The 20,437-nt window shown below is 41.6% G+C and overlaps 1 protein-coding gene across 3 annotated transcripts in view; it reads left to right on the top strand.

Moving 5' to 3' along the window:
* Positions 1-753: 753 nt before the first annotated feature.
* Positions 754-20,437, top strand: part of LOC111954594 (protein lin-9 homolog) — a 29,995-nt gene continuing 10,311 nt past the window's right edge. The window contains 5 exon segments of one of the 3 annotated variants that reach the window (XM_023974440.2): positions 754-847; positions 10,873-10,958; positions 13,314-13,418; positions 17,556-17,686; positions 17,769-17,894. In XM_023974440.2, the coding sequence (XP_023830208.1) occupies positions 817-847; positions 10,873-10,958; positions 13,314-13,418; positions 17,556-17,686; positions 17,769-17,894 (479 nt within the window). In that variant the 5' untranslated portion in view covers positions 754-816. 3 annotated transcript variants of the gene reach the window in all.

The following is a 20,437-nucleotide window of genomic DNA, read 5'->3' as shown; positions in this document are numbered from 1 at the left end:
ATGCAACTCAGTACGTACCTGTTTCAGTCTTTACTAAGTTACTAAGACTGTGGATCATGAGGTCAGAGTTTGCCTTTCAGAATGGCTGAATTGAGGTACCTGTGGAAATAGACTCTCATTAGAAAACAATATAAAAAGACTTGTCTGTAAAATTGTACATGTGTACCCATAGTCCTAGGTAGTATTTGAGGTAAAAGCAATGCTCTGTTATTTACTCTTAACTGCAATTTGGCACAGTTAAGGTATTAGTTTGGGCTGACAGCATTTAGACCACATTCTGTAAAATAAATGATTTACTTGGAGTGATTGTTGGTGTTATATCAATCTTGTCATGATTTAATGATAACCTCTGGGGTTACATGTACAGTATGTCTGGAGAATTAATGTCTACACCTAATATGTCAAACATCCCCAGGTGGCCCACTTACTGCATGTCTGTCATTTGGGGGTGACACAAGGGGAGATTCTCTGCGTGGTCAGACAATTTAAACACCACTCTCATTAATGTATTTTTGTCTTATTATTTGTCTGGATGAATTATACAACAAGGATCATTGGAGTATTTTTTCCCCCTTCAGACAGGACGTTTGAGGTCTGTTCCAGTCTTCTCAAAGATCTATACAACTATAGCTAAATACATTAATTTCATTGTAACCCAATTTGAACATCGCTTTCCATAAACTATATACCTGAAAATAATATTGTACTGGTTTATTATAAAGATGACCGCTGAGTTAGCTGTATGCRCCAGACACCCTCTYTCCCAGAATGCATCTTGACAATACATCTTTGAAAAAGCGGCGCGGCTAATTCAAGATGGCGGAGATGGACCAGCTGTRAGATGAGAGTAAGTAATAACACGAATTTTACAACACGTTTAAGCTACCAATGCCATTCTGTGAGGTAATTTGTTGTTTAAAACCTGATAGGTTATTATTCACTGAATACTTGTCGCACCCCCCCATGAAGTGTTTGTAAGCTCCCGATTTCTAGACTCAAAAGCTAGCTAGTGAGCTAATGCTTGTTAGTTACTAAGGTTAGCTAGCTAGTTATCTGCTAACGTTAGCTAACTACACTAAACATAATTAGGCGATGGTCATAATGGCTAGTTAAAGTATAGCAACCTTGTAGTCCGWTAGCTAAAGACTAAACTAGSTAATGTTAGCTAGCTGAGTTTTGTTTTGTTCAATTCTGAATTTTTATCCACTCACATTTTTGAGCCAAGGGTGTAACTAACGCTAAATTATGGGATAATAATTACCCAACCACGATGAGAGGTCTAGCTTACTGTTGTTGTAATAACACATTTAGTTAGCTAGTTGCTTACATTATCCACTGCTCCCTAAAATATATAGTTAGGTTTCTTGCTGCTATCATCTATAAACAAACCGCCTATTCAGCAGTCTTATCTGAAGACACTGACAGAACAGCTGTCTAGTGGGTGATGTGAGGCGTCATACTGTGTTGGCTTGCTGTCATCTGACATTTTTCTGTTAACCTGTCCAAGCCACAATGACTGCCAGTTTCCTAGGTATTATTTAGAGGGTATATCTGCAGTTGAACAATAGCAAAGCAAATTCRCTGCCCGTGTTTGGTAAAATGCTGAGGGATGGGGTGGACTGTCAACTATTTTGTGGGCTCCTGATTGGCTCAGTGGTCTAAGGCACTGCATCTCAGTGCATCACTACAGTCCCTGTTTCGAATCCAGACTATCACATCCGGTTGTGATTGGGAGTACCAACATGCTGACCAGACCGGACGCGTGCGCGAGCGTCGCAAAATACATTTAGAAATCCATGTTATTCAATTATTGCACCCACACTGCTCGCGCGCYCCGAGCAGTGGAATGTCAGTGTTCTGCCACGATTCGGTTGGCCGTTTGATGTGTGGATTAATTGTCGGAGTAGAAGTCCTTGTGCATTTCAAGGAAAAATAGCAAGTCAATGTTTATATCCCAGGACAAATTAGCTAGCAACATCAAGCTAGCTAAATAGGACAAATTAACGTTAGCTAGCAAGTGCAAGCTAGCTAGCTAAATTGCCATACATGTTTAATGCTTTTCGACCTGTCCCCAAATTAATGTCATTGGTTCAGAGTTTGTTTTGACATTTTAAGCTGCGTGTCGTGATCGCGTTTGGTGTGGGAGGGAAAAATAAATGTATGCATGATGGCGCACGCGCGCAGCCGGTTTGGGTTCGGTGTTATAATGGCGCTGCACAATTTGGCCCAGCGTTTGGCCGGGGTAGGCCTTCATTGTAAATAATAATTTGTTCTTAACTGACATGCCTAGTTAAATAAAGGTAAAATAGGGGCCTCCCGGGTGGCGCAGTGGTCTAGGGCACTGCATCGCAGTGCTAGCTGCGCCACCAGAGTCTCTGGGTTCGCGCCCAGGCTCTGTCGRAGCCGGCCGCGACCGGGAGGTCCGTGGGGCGACACACAATTGGCATAGCGTCGTCCGGGTTAGGGAGGGTTTGGCCGGTAGGGATATCCTTGTCTCATCTCGCTCCAGCGACAGACCTGTGGCGGGCGGGGGCGCAGTGCGCGCTAACCAAGGGGGCCAGGTACACGGTGTTTCTCCGACACATTGTGCGGCTGGCTTCCGGGTTGGAGGCGCGCTGTGTTAGAAGCAGTGCGGCTTGGTTGGGTGGTGCTTCGGAGGACGCATGGCTTTCGACCTTCGTCTCTCCCGAGCCCGTACGGGAGTTTGTAGCGATGAGACGTGTGAATGTTTACTAGCGATGAGATACCACGAAATTGGGGAGAAAATGGGATAAACATTTTTTTTTAAAGAATAAGGTAAAATAAATTTAAAATCTCAAATTCATAGAGCTAGCTATGGATGCAAGGAATGACCATCCATGATATAAAAATAATAGTTTTAAGCAACTTTTTACTCGGGCAATACATGTTTTTGTTTTGTACATTTACTATGTTACAAAATGTTGCCTTAAACAGGCATATAGTTTATTCGGTGTTCTGATGGGGGTACGAGACAGTTAGACTCATGAGCATTTATAAGTTCTATTCAATAATTGATGGGTAAATATAATTAAGTCCCAAAAATTGATGTTTGACTGCAGATTGCCTCTTTAACAAACATTATAATTTAACTCTCTACAATCTATCAGAGGACCTGCTATTCTTTCCATCTGTATCTACCTTTGTCTGTTCAAGGTAGCCTTTCTCAATAGTTGACCCTTACTTGGGTTAATAAAGATGACATTCTCTCCAATAAGCATTGTTTTGTGTCACAACACTTTTAGTATTTGCATACAGATGTCCCTGGGCTAAAGTGTAAATCATAGTCCACAGACTCTGACTCCGAAGTTCCATTGTGACATAGCTACGAGGCTCTGAGACTACCATCTGCGCACCTCCCCACAATTCTCAACCTATTAATTTGAATGTGTTAAAAGTTGGAGAAATTCCTTCAGCTGGGCTGAGAATTCAAAGTAAGCCAGTGGTTCAATATTCTAGAACACTGCGGTGCATAGTGAATAATAGCGCACACAGAACAGATCTACTGCTTCTTAGACTTSCTTTCAATAAGAATGACAGATCTATAACTCACATTTCGATGTGAATTTGGTCAGGTCGCCCAAAAAGTTACGTATTGCAGTTCTATGAGARATCTACTGCAGCCCTCAAACTCCACATACAACACCCGTTCTGCCAATCACATTCTGTTAAAGGTCCCCAAAGCGCACACATCTCTGAGTCGCTCGTCTATTTAGTTCGCTGCAGCTAGTGACTGGAACGAGCTGCAACAAACACTCAAACTGGACACATTTTTTGTTGTCCATATCGCCCAGCTCTACTTTGCGCACACACCTTTCTGTGTTTCACAACTGTTTGTATAGCTAATAAGCCTTGCAAATTGGCCTGCATGCTGCCCCGGATGGGAAGTAGGGGAAATGTGTGTGTGTGCAAAGCCAGAACAAAACAATGCCATCCATATTAGATTTTAATTTGGTGTGGGGGTTAACATCTAAAAACTGGATTTAATAGTRGGGGGAAAAATAAGGAACTTGTCTGCCCTGCATTAAAGACCAAAATTGTGATAAAGTATACCAGTTTCATTTAAGGCCCAAAAAATTGACAGCTGTGCCATATAGATTGCAAAAATAGTTGGGTAGATATTTTCGATATAAACATTACATGGTTTATGAACTGATACGCATAACGTAGAATTTTTCAATTTTAATTATTATACAAAATTCTTGCAACCAATAGAATGTTATATATATGGGGATACAACCTTCCCAGCTCTGCAGATTTTTCTGCGAAGAGACAGTCATTAGATAATTTATTTTGTTACTGTCCATATGTAGCTTGCTTTTGGTCAGGTCCAGGAATGGCTGAAGAATTGTGCAATATTTACCTGGAGCTAACCCTGCAGATAGCACTACTGGGTGATCTGAAAAGTTATAGTCAATCGATCAATAATATAATACTTTTAGCAAAAATGTTTATCTTTAATTTAAAATCTGTAGAAACTAGGAGAATAGAAATGTTCAGAACTTTTCTGAAACGGCACAGTTGAAAAATATATGGGAAATAGAAATCCAATATGGATGGTGTTAAGAAATAAATGGCAAGGGTTTGAATGGAGCTGAAGGGTGGGASTAATAGCAATATACTGTGTCCGTAAAATGTATATAGGTTCAGAACTTTTGTGAGACAGCAGTTAAAAATATGGCAAATATAAATCAAACTGTATAGACATCACAAATAGATGAGGTTGAGGGTAGAGGAAGAACAGGACTAAAAACAAATAAAATATAACTATTGTAAAAATAGATTGTGTCCATAAAATGTGTATAGTATGTAGGAGCCTATGTATTGTTTACTACAAGTAGGGGAATGGGTGGAAGGGTTAGTGGAAAATATATTTWAAAAAATGTGTATGTATATCTCTATCAGTACCAGTCAAAAGTTTGGATACACCTACTCATTCCAGGGTTTTTCTTTCTTTTTTTRWWWTCTTTTTTTACATTGTAGGATAATAGTGAAGACATCAAAACTATGACATAACACATATGGAATCATGTAGTAACCAAAGAAGTGGTAAACAAATCAAAATATATTTCATATTTAATTTTTACATTTACATTTACATTTAAGTCATTTAGCAGACGCTCTTATCCAGAGCGACTTACAAATTTGGAAGTTCATACATATTCATCCTGGTCCCCCCGTTGCAAGCGCCATGCTCTACCAACTGAGCCACACGGGACCATTTTTTTCAAAGTAGTCACCCTTTGCCTTGATGACAGCTTTGCACACTCTTGGCATTTTCTCAACCAGCTTCATGAGGTAGTCACCTAGAATGAATTTCAATTAATTGCCTTGTTAATTTGTGGAATTTCTTTCCTTAATGCGTTTGAGCCAATCAGTTGTGTTGTGACAAGGTACGGGGTGGTATACAGAAGATAGCCCTATTTGGTAAAAGACCAAGTTCATATTATGGCAAGAACAGCTCAAATAAGCAAAGAGAAACAACAGTCCATCGTTACTTTAAGACATGGTCAGCCAATCCGGCAAATTTTTGTGCAGTCGCAAAAACCATCAAGCGCTATGATGAAACTGGAAATGAAGACGCAGAGTTACATCTGKTGCCGAGCATAAGTTCATTAGTTACCAGTAGAGGTCGACCGAATATGATTTTAACGCCGATACCGATTATTGGAGGACCAAAAAAAGCCGATACCGATCAATCGGCCGGTTTAATTTTTTTATATATAGTATACAACTGCTCAAAAAAATAAAGGGAACACTTAACAACACAATGTAACTCCAAGTCAATCACACTTCTGTGAAATCAAACTGTCCACTTAGGAAGCAACACTGATTGACAATAAATTTCACATGCTGTTGTGCAAATGGAATAGACAACAGGTGGAAATTATAGCAATTAGCAAGACACCCCAATAAAGGAGGTTCTGCAGGTGGTGACCACAGACTACTTCTCAGTTCCTATGCTTCCTGGCTGATGTTTTGGTCATTTTTGAATGCTGGCGGTGCTTTCACTCTAGTGGTAGCATGAGACGGAGTCTACAACCCACACAAGTGCCTCAGGTAGTGCAGCTCATCCAGGATGGCACATCAATGCGAGCTGTGGCAAGAAGGTTGCTGTGTCTGTCAGCGTAGTGTCCAGAGCATGGAGGCGCTACCAGGAGACAGGCCAGTACATCAGGAGACGTGGAGGAGGCCGTAGGAGGGCAACAACCCAGCAGCAGGACCGCTACCTCCGCCTTTATGCAAGGAGGAGCACTGCCAGAGCCCTGCAAAATGACCTCCAGCAGGCCACAAATGTGCATGTCTGCTCAAACGGTCAGAAACAGACTCCATGAGGGTGGTATGAGGGCCCGACGTCCACAGGTGGGGGTTGTGCTTACAGCCCAGCACGTGCAGGACGTTTGGCATTTGCCAGAGAACACAAAGTTTGGCAAATTCGCCACTGGCGCCCTGTGCTCTTCACAGATGAAAGCAGGTTCACACTGAGCACATGAGCACATGTGACAGACGTGACAGAGTCTGGAGATGCCGTGGAGAACGTTCTGCTGCCTGCAACATCCTCCAGCATGACCGGTTTGGCGGTGGGTCAGTCATGGTGTGGGGTGGCATTTCTTTGTGGGGCCGCACAGCCCTCCATGTGCTCGCCAGAGGTAGCCTGACTGCATAGTAGCTCAGAGATGAGATCCTCAGAGCCTTGTGAGACCATATGCTGACACATGCAATTTGTGGCCTGCTGGAGGTCATTTTGCGGGGCTCTGGCAGTGCTCTCCTTGCACAAAGGCGAGGTAGCGGTCCTGTGCGTGGGTTGTTGCCCTCCTACGGCCTCTCCACGTCTCCTGATGTACTGGCCTGTTTGGTAGCGATGCTCTCACCTGGACACTACGCTGACAGACACAGAAACCTTGCCACAGCTCGCATTGATGTGCCATCCTGGATGAGCTGCACTACCTGAGCCACTTGTGTTGGGTTGTAGACTCCGTCTCATGCTACCACTAGAGTGAGAGCACCACCAGCATTCAAAAGTGACCAAAACATCAGCCAGGAAGCATAGGAACTGAGAAGTGGTCTGTGGTCACCACCTGCAGAATCACTCCTTTATTGGGGGTGTCCTGCTAATTGCCTATAATTTCCACTTTTGCTATTCCATTTGCACAACAGCATGTGAAATGTATTGTCAATCAGGTTGCTTCCTAAGTGGACAGTTTGATTCACAAGAAGTGTGATAGATTGGAGTTACATTGTGTTGTTTAGTGTTCCTTTATTTTTTTGAGCAGTGTATATATATATATATATATATATATAAATACAAATAAATGTTTTTGTAATAATGACATTACAACAATACTGAATAGATGTATAATATTAACTTATATACATAATAAAATAATTTATATTTCAAATAAATAATGAACATGTTCAATTTGGTTTAAATAACTGCAAAAACAAAGTGTTGGAGAAGAATAGAAGTGCAATATGGTGCCAAGATAAGCAAGCTAACGTTTAAGTTCCTTGCTCAGAACATGAGAACATATGAAAGCTGGTGGTTCTTTTTAGCATGAGTCTTCCATATTACCAGGTAAGAAGTTTTAGGTTGTAGTTGTTATAGGAATTATAGGACTATTTCTCTCTCTACGATTTGTATTTCATATACCTTTGACTATTGGATGTTCTTWTAGGCACTTTAGTATTGCCAGTGTAACAGTATAGCTTCCGTCCCAAGTCCTCGCCCCTACCTGGGCTCGAACCAGGAACACAACGACAACAGCCACCCTCAAAGCAGCGTTAACCATGCAGAGCAAGGGGAATAACTACTCCAAGTCTGAGAGCGAGTGACGTTTGAAACGCTATTAGCGCGCACCCCGCTAACTAGCTAGCCATTTCACATCGGTTACACAAGCCTAATCTCGGGAGTTGATAGGCTTGAAGCACAGCGAAGAGCTTCTGGCAAAACGCAGGAAAGTGCTGTTTGAATGAATGCTTACGAGCCTGCTGGTGCCTACCACCGCTCAGTCAGACGGCTCTATGAAATCATAGACTTAGTTATTACATAATAACACACAGAAATATGAGCCTTAGGTCATTAATATGGTCGAATCCAGAAACTATCATCTCGAAAACAAGACCTTTATTCTTTCAGTAAAATACGTAATCGCTCCGTATTTTATCTTACGGGTGGCATCCATAAGTCTAAATATTCCTGTTACATTGTACAACCTTCAATGTTATGTCATAATTATGTAAAGTTCTGCCAAAATAGGCGGCCCAAATTGTAGCATATACACTTACTGCGTGCAATGAACGCAAGAGAAGTGACACAATTTCACCTCGTTAATATTGCCTGCTAACCTGGATTTCTTTTGGCTAAATATGCAGGTTTAAAAATATATACTTCTGTGTATTGATTTTAAGAAATGCATTGATGTTTATGGTTAGGTACACATTGGAGCAACGATACGCACCGCATCGATTACATGCAACGCAGGACACCCTAGATAAACTAGTAGTTTCATCAACCATGTGTAGTTAACTAGTGATTATGATTGATTGATTGTTTTTTATAAGATACTTATGTCATGCAATAAAATGCAAATTAATTACTTAAAAATCATACAATGTGATTTTCTGGATTTTTGTTTTAGATTCCGTCTCACAGTTGAAGTGTACCTATGATAAAAAATTACAGACCTCTACATGCTTTGTAAGTAGGAAAACCTGCAAAATCGGCAGTGTGTCAAATACTTGTTCTCCCCACTGTATGTATATATATACAAAACAGAACAAAAAATATAACAAAAAATTCCACTTTGACATTATGGGGTATTGTGTGTAGACCAGTGACACAAACATCTTAATTTATACTATTTTTAATTCAGGCTGCAACACAATAATGTGGAAAAGGTCCGTGTGTGTGAACTATGAACTATGAATAGCTCCATTCTTGTGTATTTTATTTTCTTCCTGTTCCTTACTATTTTTATCTTTAAACTCTGCCATGTTGGGAAGGGCTCGTAAACAAGCATTTACTGTGAAGTCTACACCTGTTGTGACAAAAAAAAATCCCAATCACTATTTAATAGAACATCCAATTTTGTTGTCTTTCTAAGTGAACAACAATGCTTAAACCACATTGAGGTCTTTTTTGTGTGTAGTTACCTTTTTAGTTCAGGTGCGCACCATCCAGACTGTTGTGTGTCTAGTGGTGTTGTAGCACACGTGTGATGGAGTTTTCTACACAAATGGCCACTGGATTAATGCAAGTATGTGTGATTCTACCAGGTAGGCATAGGTTACGTTGTTGATACCTTTCAATTGCCCGAAAAGTGTTAGGCCAGTGGTCACCAACCTTTTCTGAGTCAAGATCACTTTCGCAGTTTTACCTTAACCTCACACAAACAGTTTTGTAGGAATGAGGTTTGGGCAGTAGGCCTAATACATTATCACAGCATATTGAGTTTATGATTGGCCTGCCAATATTGTAAATCAGACCATATTATTTTTCAAAACTCGAGCTTTGATGAAATATATCAGTTGGTTTAGCACTTGTGAGGCACTGTGGAACATGAATTGAAATTATTAGCTTTTTTATTTTACTGGACTGATGGTACCTGCATCTGATGGTCAACGAGGTCAAATCACAAAGTCAGTGATGTTCGAAAAGTCAAACTGCATGTCTCATGCACAAATTCGTTGTTCCTATGACCAAAGATAACCCTGAAGGAGCTGCAAAGCTCCACAGTGGAGATTGTAGTATCTGTCCATAGGACCACTTTAAGCCGTACACTCCACAGAGCTGGGCTTTACGGAAGAGTGGCCAGAAAAAAGCCATTGCTTAAAGAAAAAAATAAGCAAACACGTTTGGTGTTCACCAAAAGGCAGTTGGGAGACTCCCCAAACATATGGAAGAAGGTACTCTGGTCAGATGAGACTGAAATTGAGCTTTTTGGCCATCGAGGAAAACGCTATGTCTGGCGCAAACCCAACACCTCTCATCACCCTGAGAACACCATCCCCACAGTGAATTGTTGTGGCAGCATCTTGCTGTGGGGATGTTTWTCATTTGCGGGGACTGGAAAACTGGTCAGAATTGAAGGAATGATGGATGGCGCTAAATACAGGGAAATTCTTGAGGGAAACGTGTTTCAATCTTCCAGAGATTTGAGACTGGGACGGAGGTTCACCTTCCAGTAGGACAATGACCCTAAGCATACTGCTAAAGCAACGCTTGAGTGGTTTAAGGGGAAACATTTTAATCTATTGGAATGGCCTACTCAAAGCCCAGACCTCAATCCAATTGAGATTCTGTTGTATGACTTAAAGATTGCTGTACAACAGCGGAACCCATCCAACTTGAAGGAGCTGGAGCAGTTTTTTTTCCCTTGAATGGGCAAAAATCCCAGCGGCTAGATGTGCCAAGCTTATAGTCATACCCCAAGAGGCTTGCAGCTGTTTTTGCTGCACAAGGTGGCTTTACAAAGTATTGACTTTGGGGGGTGAATAGTTATGCACGCTCAAGTTTTCAGATTTTTTTGTTGTCTTTATTGTTTGTTTACAATAAAAAATATTTTGCATCTTCAAAGTGGTAAGCATGTTGTGTAAATCAAGTGATACAACCCCCCCCCAAAAAAATCTATTTTAATCCCAGGTTGTAAGGCAACAAAATAGGAAAAATGCCAAAGGGGTGAATACTTTCGCAAGCCACTGTATCAATGGTCATGAAGGAAGGAGACTGGGAAAGGGGGATACTTCAAAGTTTGGGAAAATAGACTGTCTAAACAATGAGGGAGCAGTTGTGACTTGTCAGGGTATTGTGAGTTTAATCTATTATTGATAACGCCATATGTTGTACATTTCCAGAGGGCAGTCTGTCAAATACTTTGAATGAGAAGCAAACAAAAGCTCACAACACGAGAGGACGACACACCCTGGTGTCCATGGAAACGGTGAGATGACCAATGTAGCCCTTCCTCCCATCTATGCCTTGGAACTCTTTAGGGCTCTTATGGATTTTATCTCTGGTAATTCAACCATTATTGATTAAGTCGGCACTGATACTCTTATCAGCACTTCCCATGAGTTGGGCTGGGAATTGCCACGGCCCTCACGATGCGATATCACAATACTTTGGTGCCGGTACGATATGTATTGRGATTCTCACGATTTATATACAGTTCCAGTCAAAAGTTTGGACACGCCTGTTCATTCAAGTTTATTTTTTTTGTGTACTATTTTCTACATTGTAGAATAATAGTGAAGACATCAACACTATGAAATAACACACATGGAATCATGTAGTAATCAAAATATATTTTACATTTGAGTTTCTTCAAATAGCCARGCTTTGCCTTGATGACAGCTTTGCACAGTTTTGGCATTCTCTCAACCAGCTTCATGAGGTATGCACCTGAAATGCATTTCAATTAACAGGTGTGCCTTGTTAATTTGTGGATTTTATTTCCTCAATGCGTTTGAGCCAATCAGTTGTGTTGTGACAAGGTAGGGGTGGTATACAGAAAATAGCCCTATTTGGTAAAATACCAAGTCCATATTATGGCAAGAACAGCTCAAAAAAGTAATGGACTGTCGTTTCTCTTTGCTTAAAGACATGGTCAGTCAATGCGGAAAATTTCAAGAACTTTGAAAGTTTCAAGTGCTGTCGCAAAAACCATCAAGCGCTATGATGAAACTGGCTCTCATGAGAACCTCCACAGGAAAGGAAGACCCAGAGTTACCTCTGCTGCAGAGGACAAGTTCATTAGTTACCAGCCTCAGAAATTGCAGCCCAAATATTATAATATATGCTTCACAGAGTTCAAGTATAGACGCATCTCAACATCAACTGTCCAGAGGAGACTGCGTGAATCAGGCCTTCATGGTCGAATTGCTGCAAAGAAACCACTACTAAAAGACACCAATAAGAAAAAGAGACTTGCTTGGGCCAAGAAACATGAGCAATTTTTMWATTTTTTATTTAACCTTCATCTAACTAGGCACGTCAGTTAAGAACAAATTCTTATTTACAATGACGGCCTACCGAGGAACAGTGGGTTAACTGCCTTGTTCAGGGGCAGAYRGATAGATTTTTACCTTGTCAGCTTAGTGATTCGATACAGCAACCTTTCGATTACTGGCCCAATGCTAACCACTAGGCTACCTGCAATGGACATTAGACCGGTGGGAATCTGTCCTTTTGGTCTGAGTACAAATTGCGACGCAGAGTAGGTGAACGGATGATCTCCGCATGCGTAGTTCCCACCTTGAAGCATGGAGGAGGTGTGGGGGTGCTTTGCTGGTGTCACTGTCTGAATTCAATGCACACTTAACCAGCATGACAACCACACTTTTCTGCAGCGATACGCCATCCCATCTGGATTGCACTTAGTCCCACTATCATTTGTTTTTCAACAGGACAATGACCCAAAACACATCTAGGCTGTGTAATGGCTATTTGACCAAGAAGGAGAGTGATGGAGTGCTGCATCAGATGACCTGGCCTCCACAATCACCAGACCTCAACCCAATTGAGATGGTTTGGGATGAGTTGGCCTGCAGAGTGAAGGAAAAGCAGCCAACAAGTGCTCAGCATATGTGGGAACTCCTTCAAGACTGTTGGAAAAGCATTCCAGGTGAAGCTGGTTAAGAGAATGCCAAAAGTGTGCGAAACTGTCAAGACAAAGGGTGGCTACTATGAAGAATCAAAAATATATTTATAATTTTAAGTTACCTCATGATTCCATGTCATTTCAAAGTTTTGATGTCTTCACTGTTATTCTACAATGTAGGAAATAGTAAAAAACTGTATACTGTATGTATTGCAATTTGATGCTGTGATTTTATTGCGATTCAATGCTTCAAACATATTGCTCACCATATCTCTGCTGCAGAGGGACAAGATAGCCATGAGAACACTTTTTTATCAGTCATGGAAATCAAAGTGCTGAAAACAAATTGGCTATCTTTTTTAAAAAGATGGGGAACAAGCTATGAAGGAAAAATAGCCAACTAGCGCAAGAATGTGATATTGTCTATATAATTATCAAATGATATCACTATGTAACTATCACTTTTAGTTTTTTTACTACCCATGAGCAGTTTGTCTTTCTGTTCAAATAACCATCATTGGTCTGATTTGCACAATCAATTCTACCATGTTGACACTTCATTTGTATTTTTAACAAATCAGTGCCCCAGTTTCATCTTAGTTTTGCTTATTAAACTTTCCTACCCCATCTATCTGCACATTTTAAAAACATGGTAACTTATTACCTATATGCTGACCCTGCCCTCCCTGTGTCCAGCCGACGCGGAGCTCCAAGAGAAGCAGACTGTTCAGGGAAGAGGAGGAGCAGCGCCTCCCATCCAGATCCCCTAGAAGGAGCCAAAGGGTCACCTCTGTGCCCCAGGTAAGGGCTCCAGCTCACACAGCTGGGCAATGCAATCTCTCTTCAAATCAAATTAGTCACATGCGCCGAATATAACAGGTGTATCAACCTTASWGWYAWYRMRWRWRWRYKGKSCCRKWKKKKKAKWYRYSWYWAAAAAAAAAAGAAGGATAATAATAAGTAATAAAAGTAACAATTAATTAAAGAGTAGCAGTAAAATAACAATAGCGAGACTATACACGGGGGTACCGGTTAGTTGAGGTAATATGTACATGTAGGTAGAGTTCCCTCCCTATAGGCTGTCTCATCGTTGTCGGTGATCAGGGGTACCATTGTTGTGTCATCAGCAAACTTAATGATGGTGTTGGAATCGTGCCTGGCCGTYCAGTCGTGAGTGAACAGGGAGAAACGGGGGGACCGAGCACGCATCCCTGAGGGGCCCCTGTGTTGAGGAGCAGCGTGGCGGATGTGTTGCTGTCTACCCTCACCACCTGGGAGCGGCTCATCAGGAAGTCCAGGATTCAGTTGCAGAGGGAGGTGTTTTGTCCCAGGATCCTTAGCTTAGTGATGAGCTCTGAGGGCACTATGGTGTTGAACGCTGAGCTGTAGTCAATGAATAGCATTCTCACACAGGTGTTCCTTTTGTCCAGGTGTGAAAGGGCAGTAGAGATTGCATCATCTGTGGATCTGTTGGGTCGGTATGCAAATTGGAGTGGGTCTAGGCTTTCTGGAATAATGGTGTTAATGTGAGCCATGATCAGCCTTTCAAAGCACTTCATGGCTACAGACGTGAGTGCTACGGGTTGGTAGTKATTTAGGCAGGTTACATTGGTGTTCTTGGGCACAGGCACTATGGTGGTCTGCTGTAAACATGTTGGTATTACAGACTCAGACAGGGAGAGGTTAAAAWWGTCAGTGAAGGCACTTGCCAATTGGTCAGCGCTTGCTCGCAGTATTAGTCCTGGTAATCCGTCTGGCCCTGCGGCCTTGTGAATGTTGACCTGTTTGAAYGTCTTACTCACATCGGCTTCGGAGAGTGTGAMCACACCCTTACTCGTCTTGTAGGCTCGTGTCACTGGGCGGCTCTCGGCTGTGCTTCCCTTTGTAYTCTAATGATTTGCAAGCCCTGCCACATCCGACGAGTGTCAGTCGGTGTAGTACGATTCGATRTTAGTCCTGTATTGATTCTTTGCCTGTTCGATGGTTCGTCGGAGGGCATATCAAGATTTCTTATTAGCTTCCTGGTTAGAGTCCCGCTCCTTGAAAGRGGCAGCTCTAGCCTTTAGCTCAYTGCGGATGTTGCATGTAATACATGGCTTCTGGTTGGAGTATGTACGTACGGTGACTGTGGGGAGGACGTCATCGATGCACTTATTGATGAAGCCAGTGACTGTTGTGTACTCCTCAATGCCATCYGAGGAATCCCGGCACATATTCCAGTCTGTGCTAGCAAAACATTCCTGTAGCTTAGCATCTGCCTCATCTGACCACTTTTTTATTGATCTAGTCACTGGTGCTTCCTGCTTTAATTTTTGCTTGTAATCAGGAGGATATAATTATTTTCAGATTTGCCAAATGGAGGGCGAGGGAGAGCTTTGTATGCGTCTGTGTTTGGAGTGAAGGTTGTCCAGAATGTTTTTCCTCTGGTTGCACATTTGACATGCTGGTAGAAATTTGGTAATACGGATTTAAGTTTCCCTGCGTTAAAGTCCCCGGCTTCTAGGAGTGCCGCKTCTGGGTGAGCATTTTCTTGTTTGCTTATGGCGGAATACAGCTCATTCAATGCTGTCTTGGTGCCAGCCTTTGACTGTGGTGGTATGTAAACAGCTATGAAAAATACAGATAATGTGGTCTACAGCTTATGAGATACTCTACCTCAGGCGAGCAAAATACATAGTCCGCCGCCCCTTGTCTTACCAAACGCCTCTTCTATCCAGCCGGTACAGCGTATAACCAGCCAGCTGTATGTTGATAATGTCGCCGTTCAGCCACGAATCCGTGAAGCATAAGATATTATACTTTTTAATGTCCTGTTGGTATTTTAATCTTGTGCGTAGGTCATTGATTTTATTCTCCAAAGATTGTTATCAAAATGGAAGGAAGGTTTTTTGATCGCCTACGATTACTCAGAAGGCAGCCAACCATTTGGCCCCTATTTCTCCACCTCCTCTTCACGCAAATCACGGGGATCTGTGCCTGTTCAGAGAACGCAGTATATCATTCACGTCAGGCTCGTTAAAGGGGAAAAAAGGTTACTCACCACGGACTGGCAGAAATCACAATCCTGATGTCCAGAAGTTATTTTTGGTCATAAGAGACGGTAGCGGCAACATTATGTACAGTTGAAGTCGGAAGATTACATACACTTAGGTTGGAGTCATTTAAACTCGGTTTTTCAACCACTCCACAAATTTCTTGTTAACAAACTATAGTTTTGGCAAGTCGGTTAGGACATGTACTTTGTGCATGACACAAGTCATTTTTCCAACAATTGTTTACAGGCAGATTATTTCACTTATAATTCACTATCACAATTCCAGTGGGTCAGAAGTTTACATACACTAAGTTGACTGTGCTTGGAAAATTCCAGAAAATGATGTCATGGCTTTAGAAGCTTCTGACAGGCTAATTGACACCATTTGAGTCAATTGGAGGTGTACCTGTGGATGTTTTTAAGGACTACCTTCAAACTCAGTGCCTCTTTGCTTGACATCATGGGACAATCAAAACAAATCAGCCAAGACCTGATTACCTGAAATAATTGTAGACCACCACAAGTCTGCTTCATCCTTGGGAGCAATTTCCAAATTCCTGAAGGTACCACGTTAATCTGTTCAAACAATAGTACGCAAGTATAAACACCATGGGACCCCGCAGCCGTTATACCGCTCAGGAAGGAGAAGCGTGCTGTCTCCTAGAGATGAACATACCTTGGTGCGAAAAGTGCAAATCAATCCCAGAACAACAGCAAAGGACCTTGTGAAGATGCTAGAGGAAACGGGTACAAAAGTATCTTTATCCACAGTAAAAGGAGTCCTATATCGACATAACCTGAAAGGCTGCTTAGCATGGAAGAAGCCACTGCTCCAAAACCGACATAAAAAAGCGAGACTACGATTTGCAACTGCACATGGGGACAAAGATTGTACTTTTTGGAGAAATGTCCTCTGGTCTGATGAAACAAAAATAGAACTGTTTGGCCATAATGACTATCGTTATGTTTGGAGGAAAATGGGGGATGCTTGCAAACCGAAGAACACCATCCCAACCGTGAAGCACGGGGGTGGCAGCATCATGAGGCACTAAACAAAATAGATAGCATCATGAGGAGGAAAATTATGTGGATATATTGAAGCAACATCTCAAGACATCAGTCAGGAAGTTAGAGCTTGGTTGCAAATGGGTCTTCCAAATGGACAATGACCCCAAGCATAATTCCAAAGTTGTGGCAAAATGGACAACAAAGTCAAGGTTTTGGAGTGGCCATCACAAAGCCCTGACCTCAATCCTATAGAAAATGTGTGGGGAGACCTGAAAAAGCTTGTGTGAGCAAGGAGGCCTACAAACCTGACTCAGTTACACTAGCTCTGTCAGCAGGAATGGGCCAAAATTCACCCAACTTATTGTGTGAAGCTTGTGGAAGGCTACCTGAAATGTTTGACCCAAGTTAAACTATTTAAATGCAATGCTACCAAATACTTATTGAGTGTGTTAACTTCTGACTCACTGGGAATGTGATAAAAGTTGAAATAAATCATTCTCTCTACTATTATTCTGACATTTCACGTTCTTAAAATAAAATGGTGATCTTAACTGACCTAAGACAGGACATTTTTACTAGGATTAAATGTCAGGACTTGTGAAACTGAGTTTAAATGTATTTGGCTAAGGTGTATGTAAACTTCCGACTTCAACTGTACAAAATAAGTAAAATAATGTGTTACAGAAAACGCAAATAAACGACCCAAAAAACACAATCGGTTGAACACGTAAAACGTCTGCCTTCTCCAACACCATTTTAGTATATTTGCATATATTTTTAAATCATAAAGAAGTAATGTGAATCATTGCCTATCATTTATCAACTTGTCAGGATCTGATTAACCTAGATGTCTCTAACTTAATTCTTGTTAATTTGTTTGGTATGTTTTCTTGTAGAAGTTTACTGCTGTGACAACCCCAGATAAGAAAGTGTCTCAGAGAATCCGTCAGCGATTGAGAAACCTCCTCAAACTGCCTAAAGCACACAAATGGTGCATCTACGAGTGGTTTTACTCTAACATAGACAGGTAAGCTGTATTACATACTTTCACAGTGAGTTATTCTAAGTTCTTTATTCCATTGAGCTCTGCCAACTTTTTCTCCTTCCAGACCTTTATTTGAAGGGGACAATGACTTCTGCCTGTGTCTGAAAGAGTCCTTTCCTAACCTGAAGACCAGGAAGTTGATCCGTGTGGAGTGGGGGACAATCAGGAGACTGATGGGAAAACCCAGACGGTATTGTTTATTATTACAGCATATTTTCTTTTCAAAGCCTGGCCCTCCAAATCAGATTTTTATTTCAAAGCTCTCTTACATAGAACATTGTCCTGATCATATAGGCCTAGACCATGTCTAAAACAACAAAAAAATACACTAAGTTCATACATTTTCTGTCATTTAAATTGTAAAGTCATGTCTTTCTACACAATACCACTACTAATGTATCCAATCTGGGAGGTAAACTTGATAAAGTATTCAATCATTTTGCTGTGTATTTCAGATGGAATCAAGGCATTAGAATGTACCAGAGGCCACCAAAATAGAGCTCCTTCTGCTAAAAAATTTAACCCGGGTGGCCTGGCTGGTTATGTACTTGTGGAAAACACTGATCCCTAGCCACCAATGATACATCTTATTTCAGAAAGGAAACACCACATAGAAACATGTTTAACCATTTATTGAATAATGCAGGTCTTGGCGATATAGGCTCTGCTCCTTCAGCATCAATATATACAATTAACTACAAGCAGTGAGTGTGGTAAGCTATACCAATCCCCCAAAACAGCAGAACCAGACTACTGTGTAGCTACGGCAGAAAGCACTGTTTAGATATTATCAAATGATCCAGCTAAGTCATTCTACCATTACAAGGCTGTGTCCTGACTGACCTATGAGGATCAGGTTACAGTGGATCATGGTTCTACAGAGAGATCTCTTCCTCCCGTACAGGGGGTGAGGTATAGAGGGATTGGTCGGGGGGTTTATGACCTCACGCCCATCGTACATTTTAAGGCAGCAGCCAACTCCCTTCTGGTCTGTAACGTGAGACTGGAATGTCTGTGTGCCTTAGGAAGAGTTTACAGCCCAAAACTCCAGAACATCAAATAAATTGACTTTTGGACATTATATTTCAGCCAAAATGGTGGTAACACAATCATGGATGGAATATGAAAATGAATGTCGATTTTTGTGATGTCATTAACTTAAATGAAGACGTTATAACGAAAACATTGTAACTTGAAGAGTTATCATGTGTATATGATGTTTACATCCTTTTTGTTGTGTAGAAAATATCCAGATCAAAGAGAACTGTGATTTTAGTTGTCTAGACGAGATCATAGTAWGTTCTAATACCTTGCCCTGTAACTAGCTACGCCCCAGGGAACCCAGAGAGCATGTCATAAAGACGGAAACGCCCCTTTTGACCCGAGGGTATAAAACATGTGCGCTAAGAATTTACATATCAGACTAAGTTGACCATGCGCTGCAGCCGCGAAATGAAACACGAGTTTGAGGAAGACAAAGGAACCTCTTTGTCAAGGAACCCCTCAATCAATGCTACGGTTGATTACTGTATCTAGGAAGGTGAATTCAAGCAGGACCACCCAGTTATTCTTTTCAAGTCACCGGTTGTCTACACGGCCCTCCTACCCACGATGGGAGCGTCGACACGGCTGATTAGCCTCCTCAGAAGCTCACTCTCACAGAACAAGTGCAAGGAAACAGACAACTAAGAGAAAGGACATGGCTCTCCTGAGTGGCGCAGTGGTCTAAGGCTAGCTGTGCAACTACAGATTCTGGGTTCATCTCCAGGCTCTGTCGCAGCCGGCCACGACCGGGAGACCCATGGGGCGGCGCACAATTGACCCAGCATCTTCCGGGCTAGGGGAGGGTTTGGCCGGCAGGGATGCCCTCCCATCGCGCACTTGCGACTCCTGTAGCTGGTCGGGTGCAGTGCACGCTGACACGGTCGCCAGGTGTATGGTGTTTCCTCCGACACATTGGTGTGGCTAGCTTCCGGGTTAACCTGTCTAGCCCCAGTGTTCCGCTAGCGGAACTCCTCCCACATTCCACTGAAAAGGCAGAGCGCGAAATTCAATTTTTTGGGGGGAGAAATATTTAACTTTCACACATTAACAAGTCCAATACAGCAAATGAAAGATACACATCTTGTGAATCCAGTCAACATGTCCGATTTTTTTTWAATGTTTTACAGCGAAAACACCACATATATTTATGTTAGCTCACCACCAAATACAAAAAAGGACAGACATTTTTCACAGCACAGGTAGCATGCACAAAGCCAACCTAACTAACCAAGAACCAACTTCATCAGATGACTTATAACATGTTATACAATAAATCGATGTTTTGTTCGAAAAATGTGTATATTTGAGGTATAAATCAGTTTTACATTGCAGCTACCATCACAGCTACCGTCAGAAATAGCACTGAAGCAGCCAGAGTAATTACAGACACCAACGTGAAATACCTAAATACTCATCATAAAACATTTCTGAAAAATACATGGTGTACAGCAAATGAAAGACGGGCATCTTGTGATTCCAGCCAATATTTCCGATTTACAGCGAAAACACAATATAGCATTATATTAGCTTACCACAATAGCCAGAAACACAAGCCATTTACCATCAGCAAAAGTTAGCGATCGTAACAAACCAGCAAAAGATATATAATTTGACTAACCTTGATAAGCTTCATCAGATGACAGTCCTATAACATCAGGTTATACATACACTTATGTTTTGTTCGAAAAT

This window comes from Salvelinus sp. IW2-2015, linkage group LG28, assembly GCF_002910315.2.
Source record: "Salvelinus sp. IW2-2015 linkage group LG28, ASM291031v2, whole genome shotgun sequence".
Classification (NCBI taxonomy): Eukaryota; Metazoa; Chordata; class Actinopteri; order Salmoniformes; family Salmonidae; genus Salvelinus; species Salvelinus sp. IW2-2015.
Note: the sequence above shows the minus strand (reverse complement) of the source record. Positions and strands in the feature narration are given on the sequence as shown.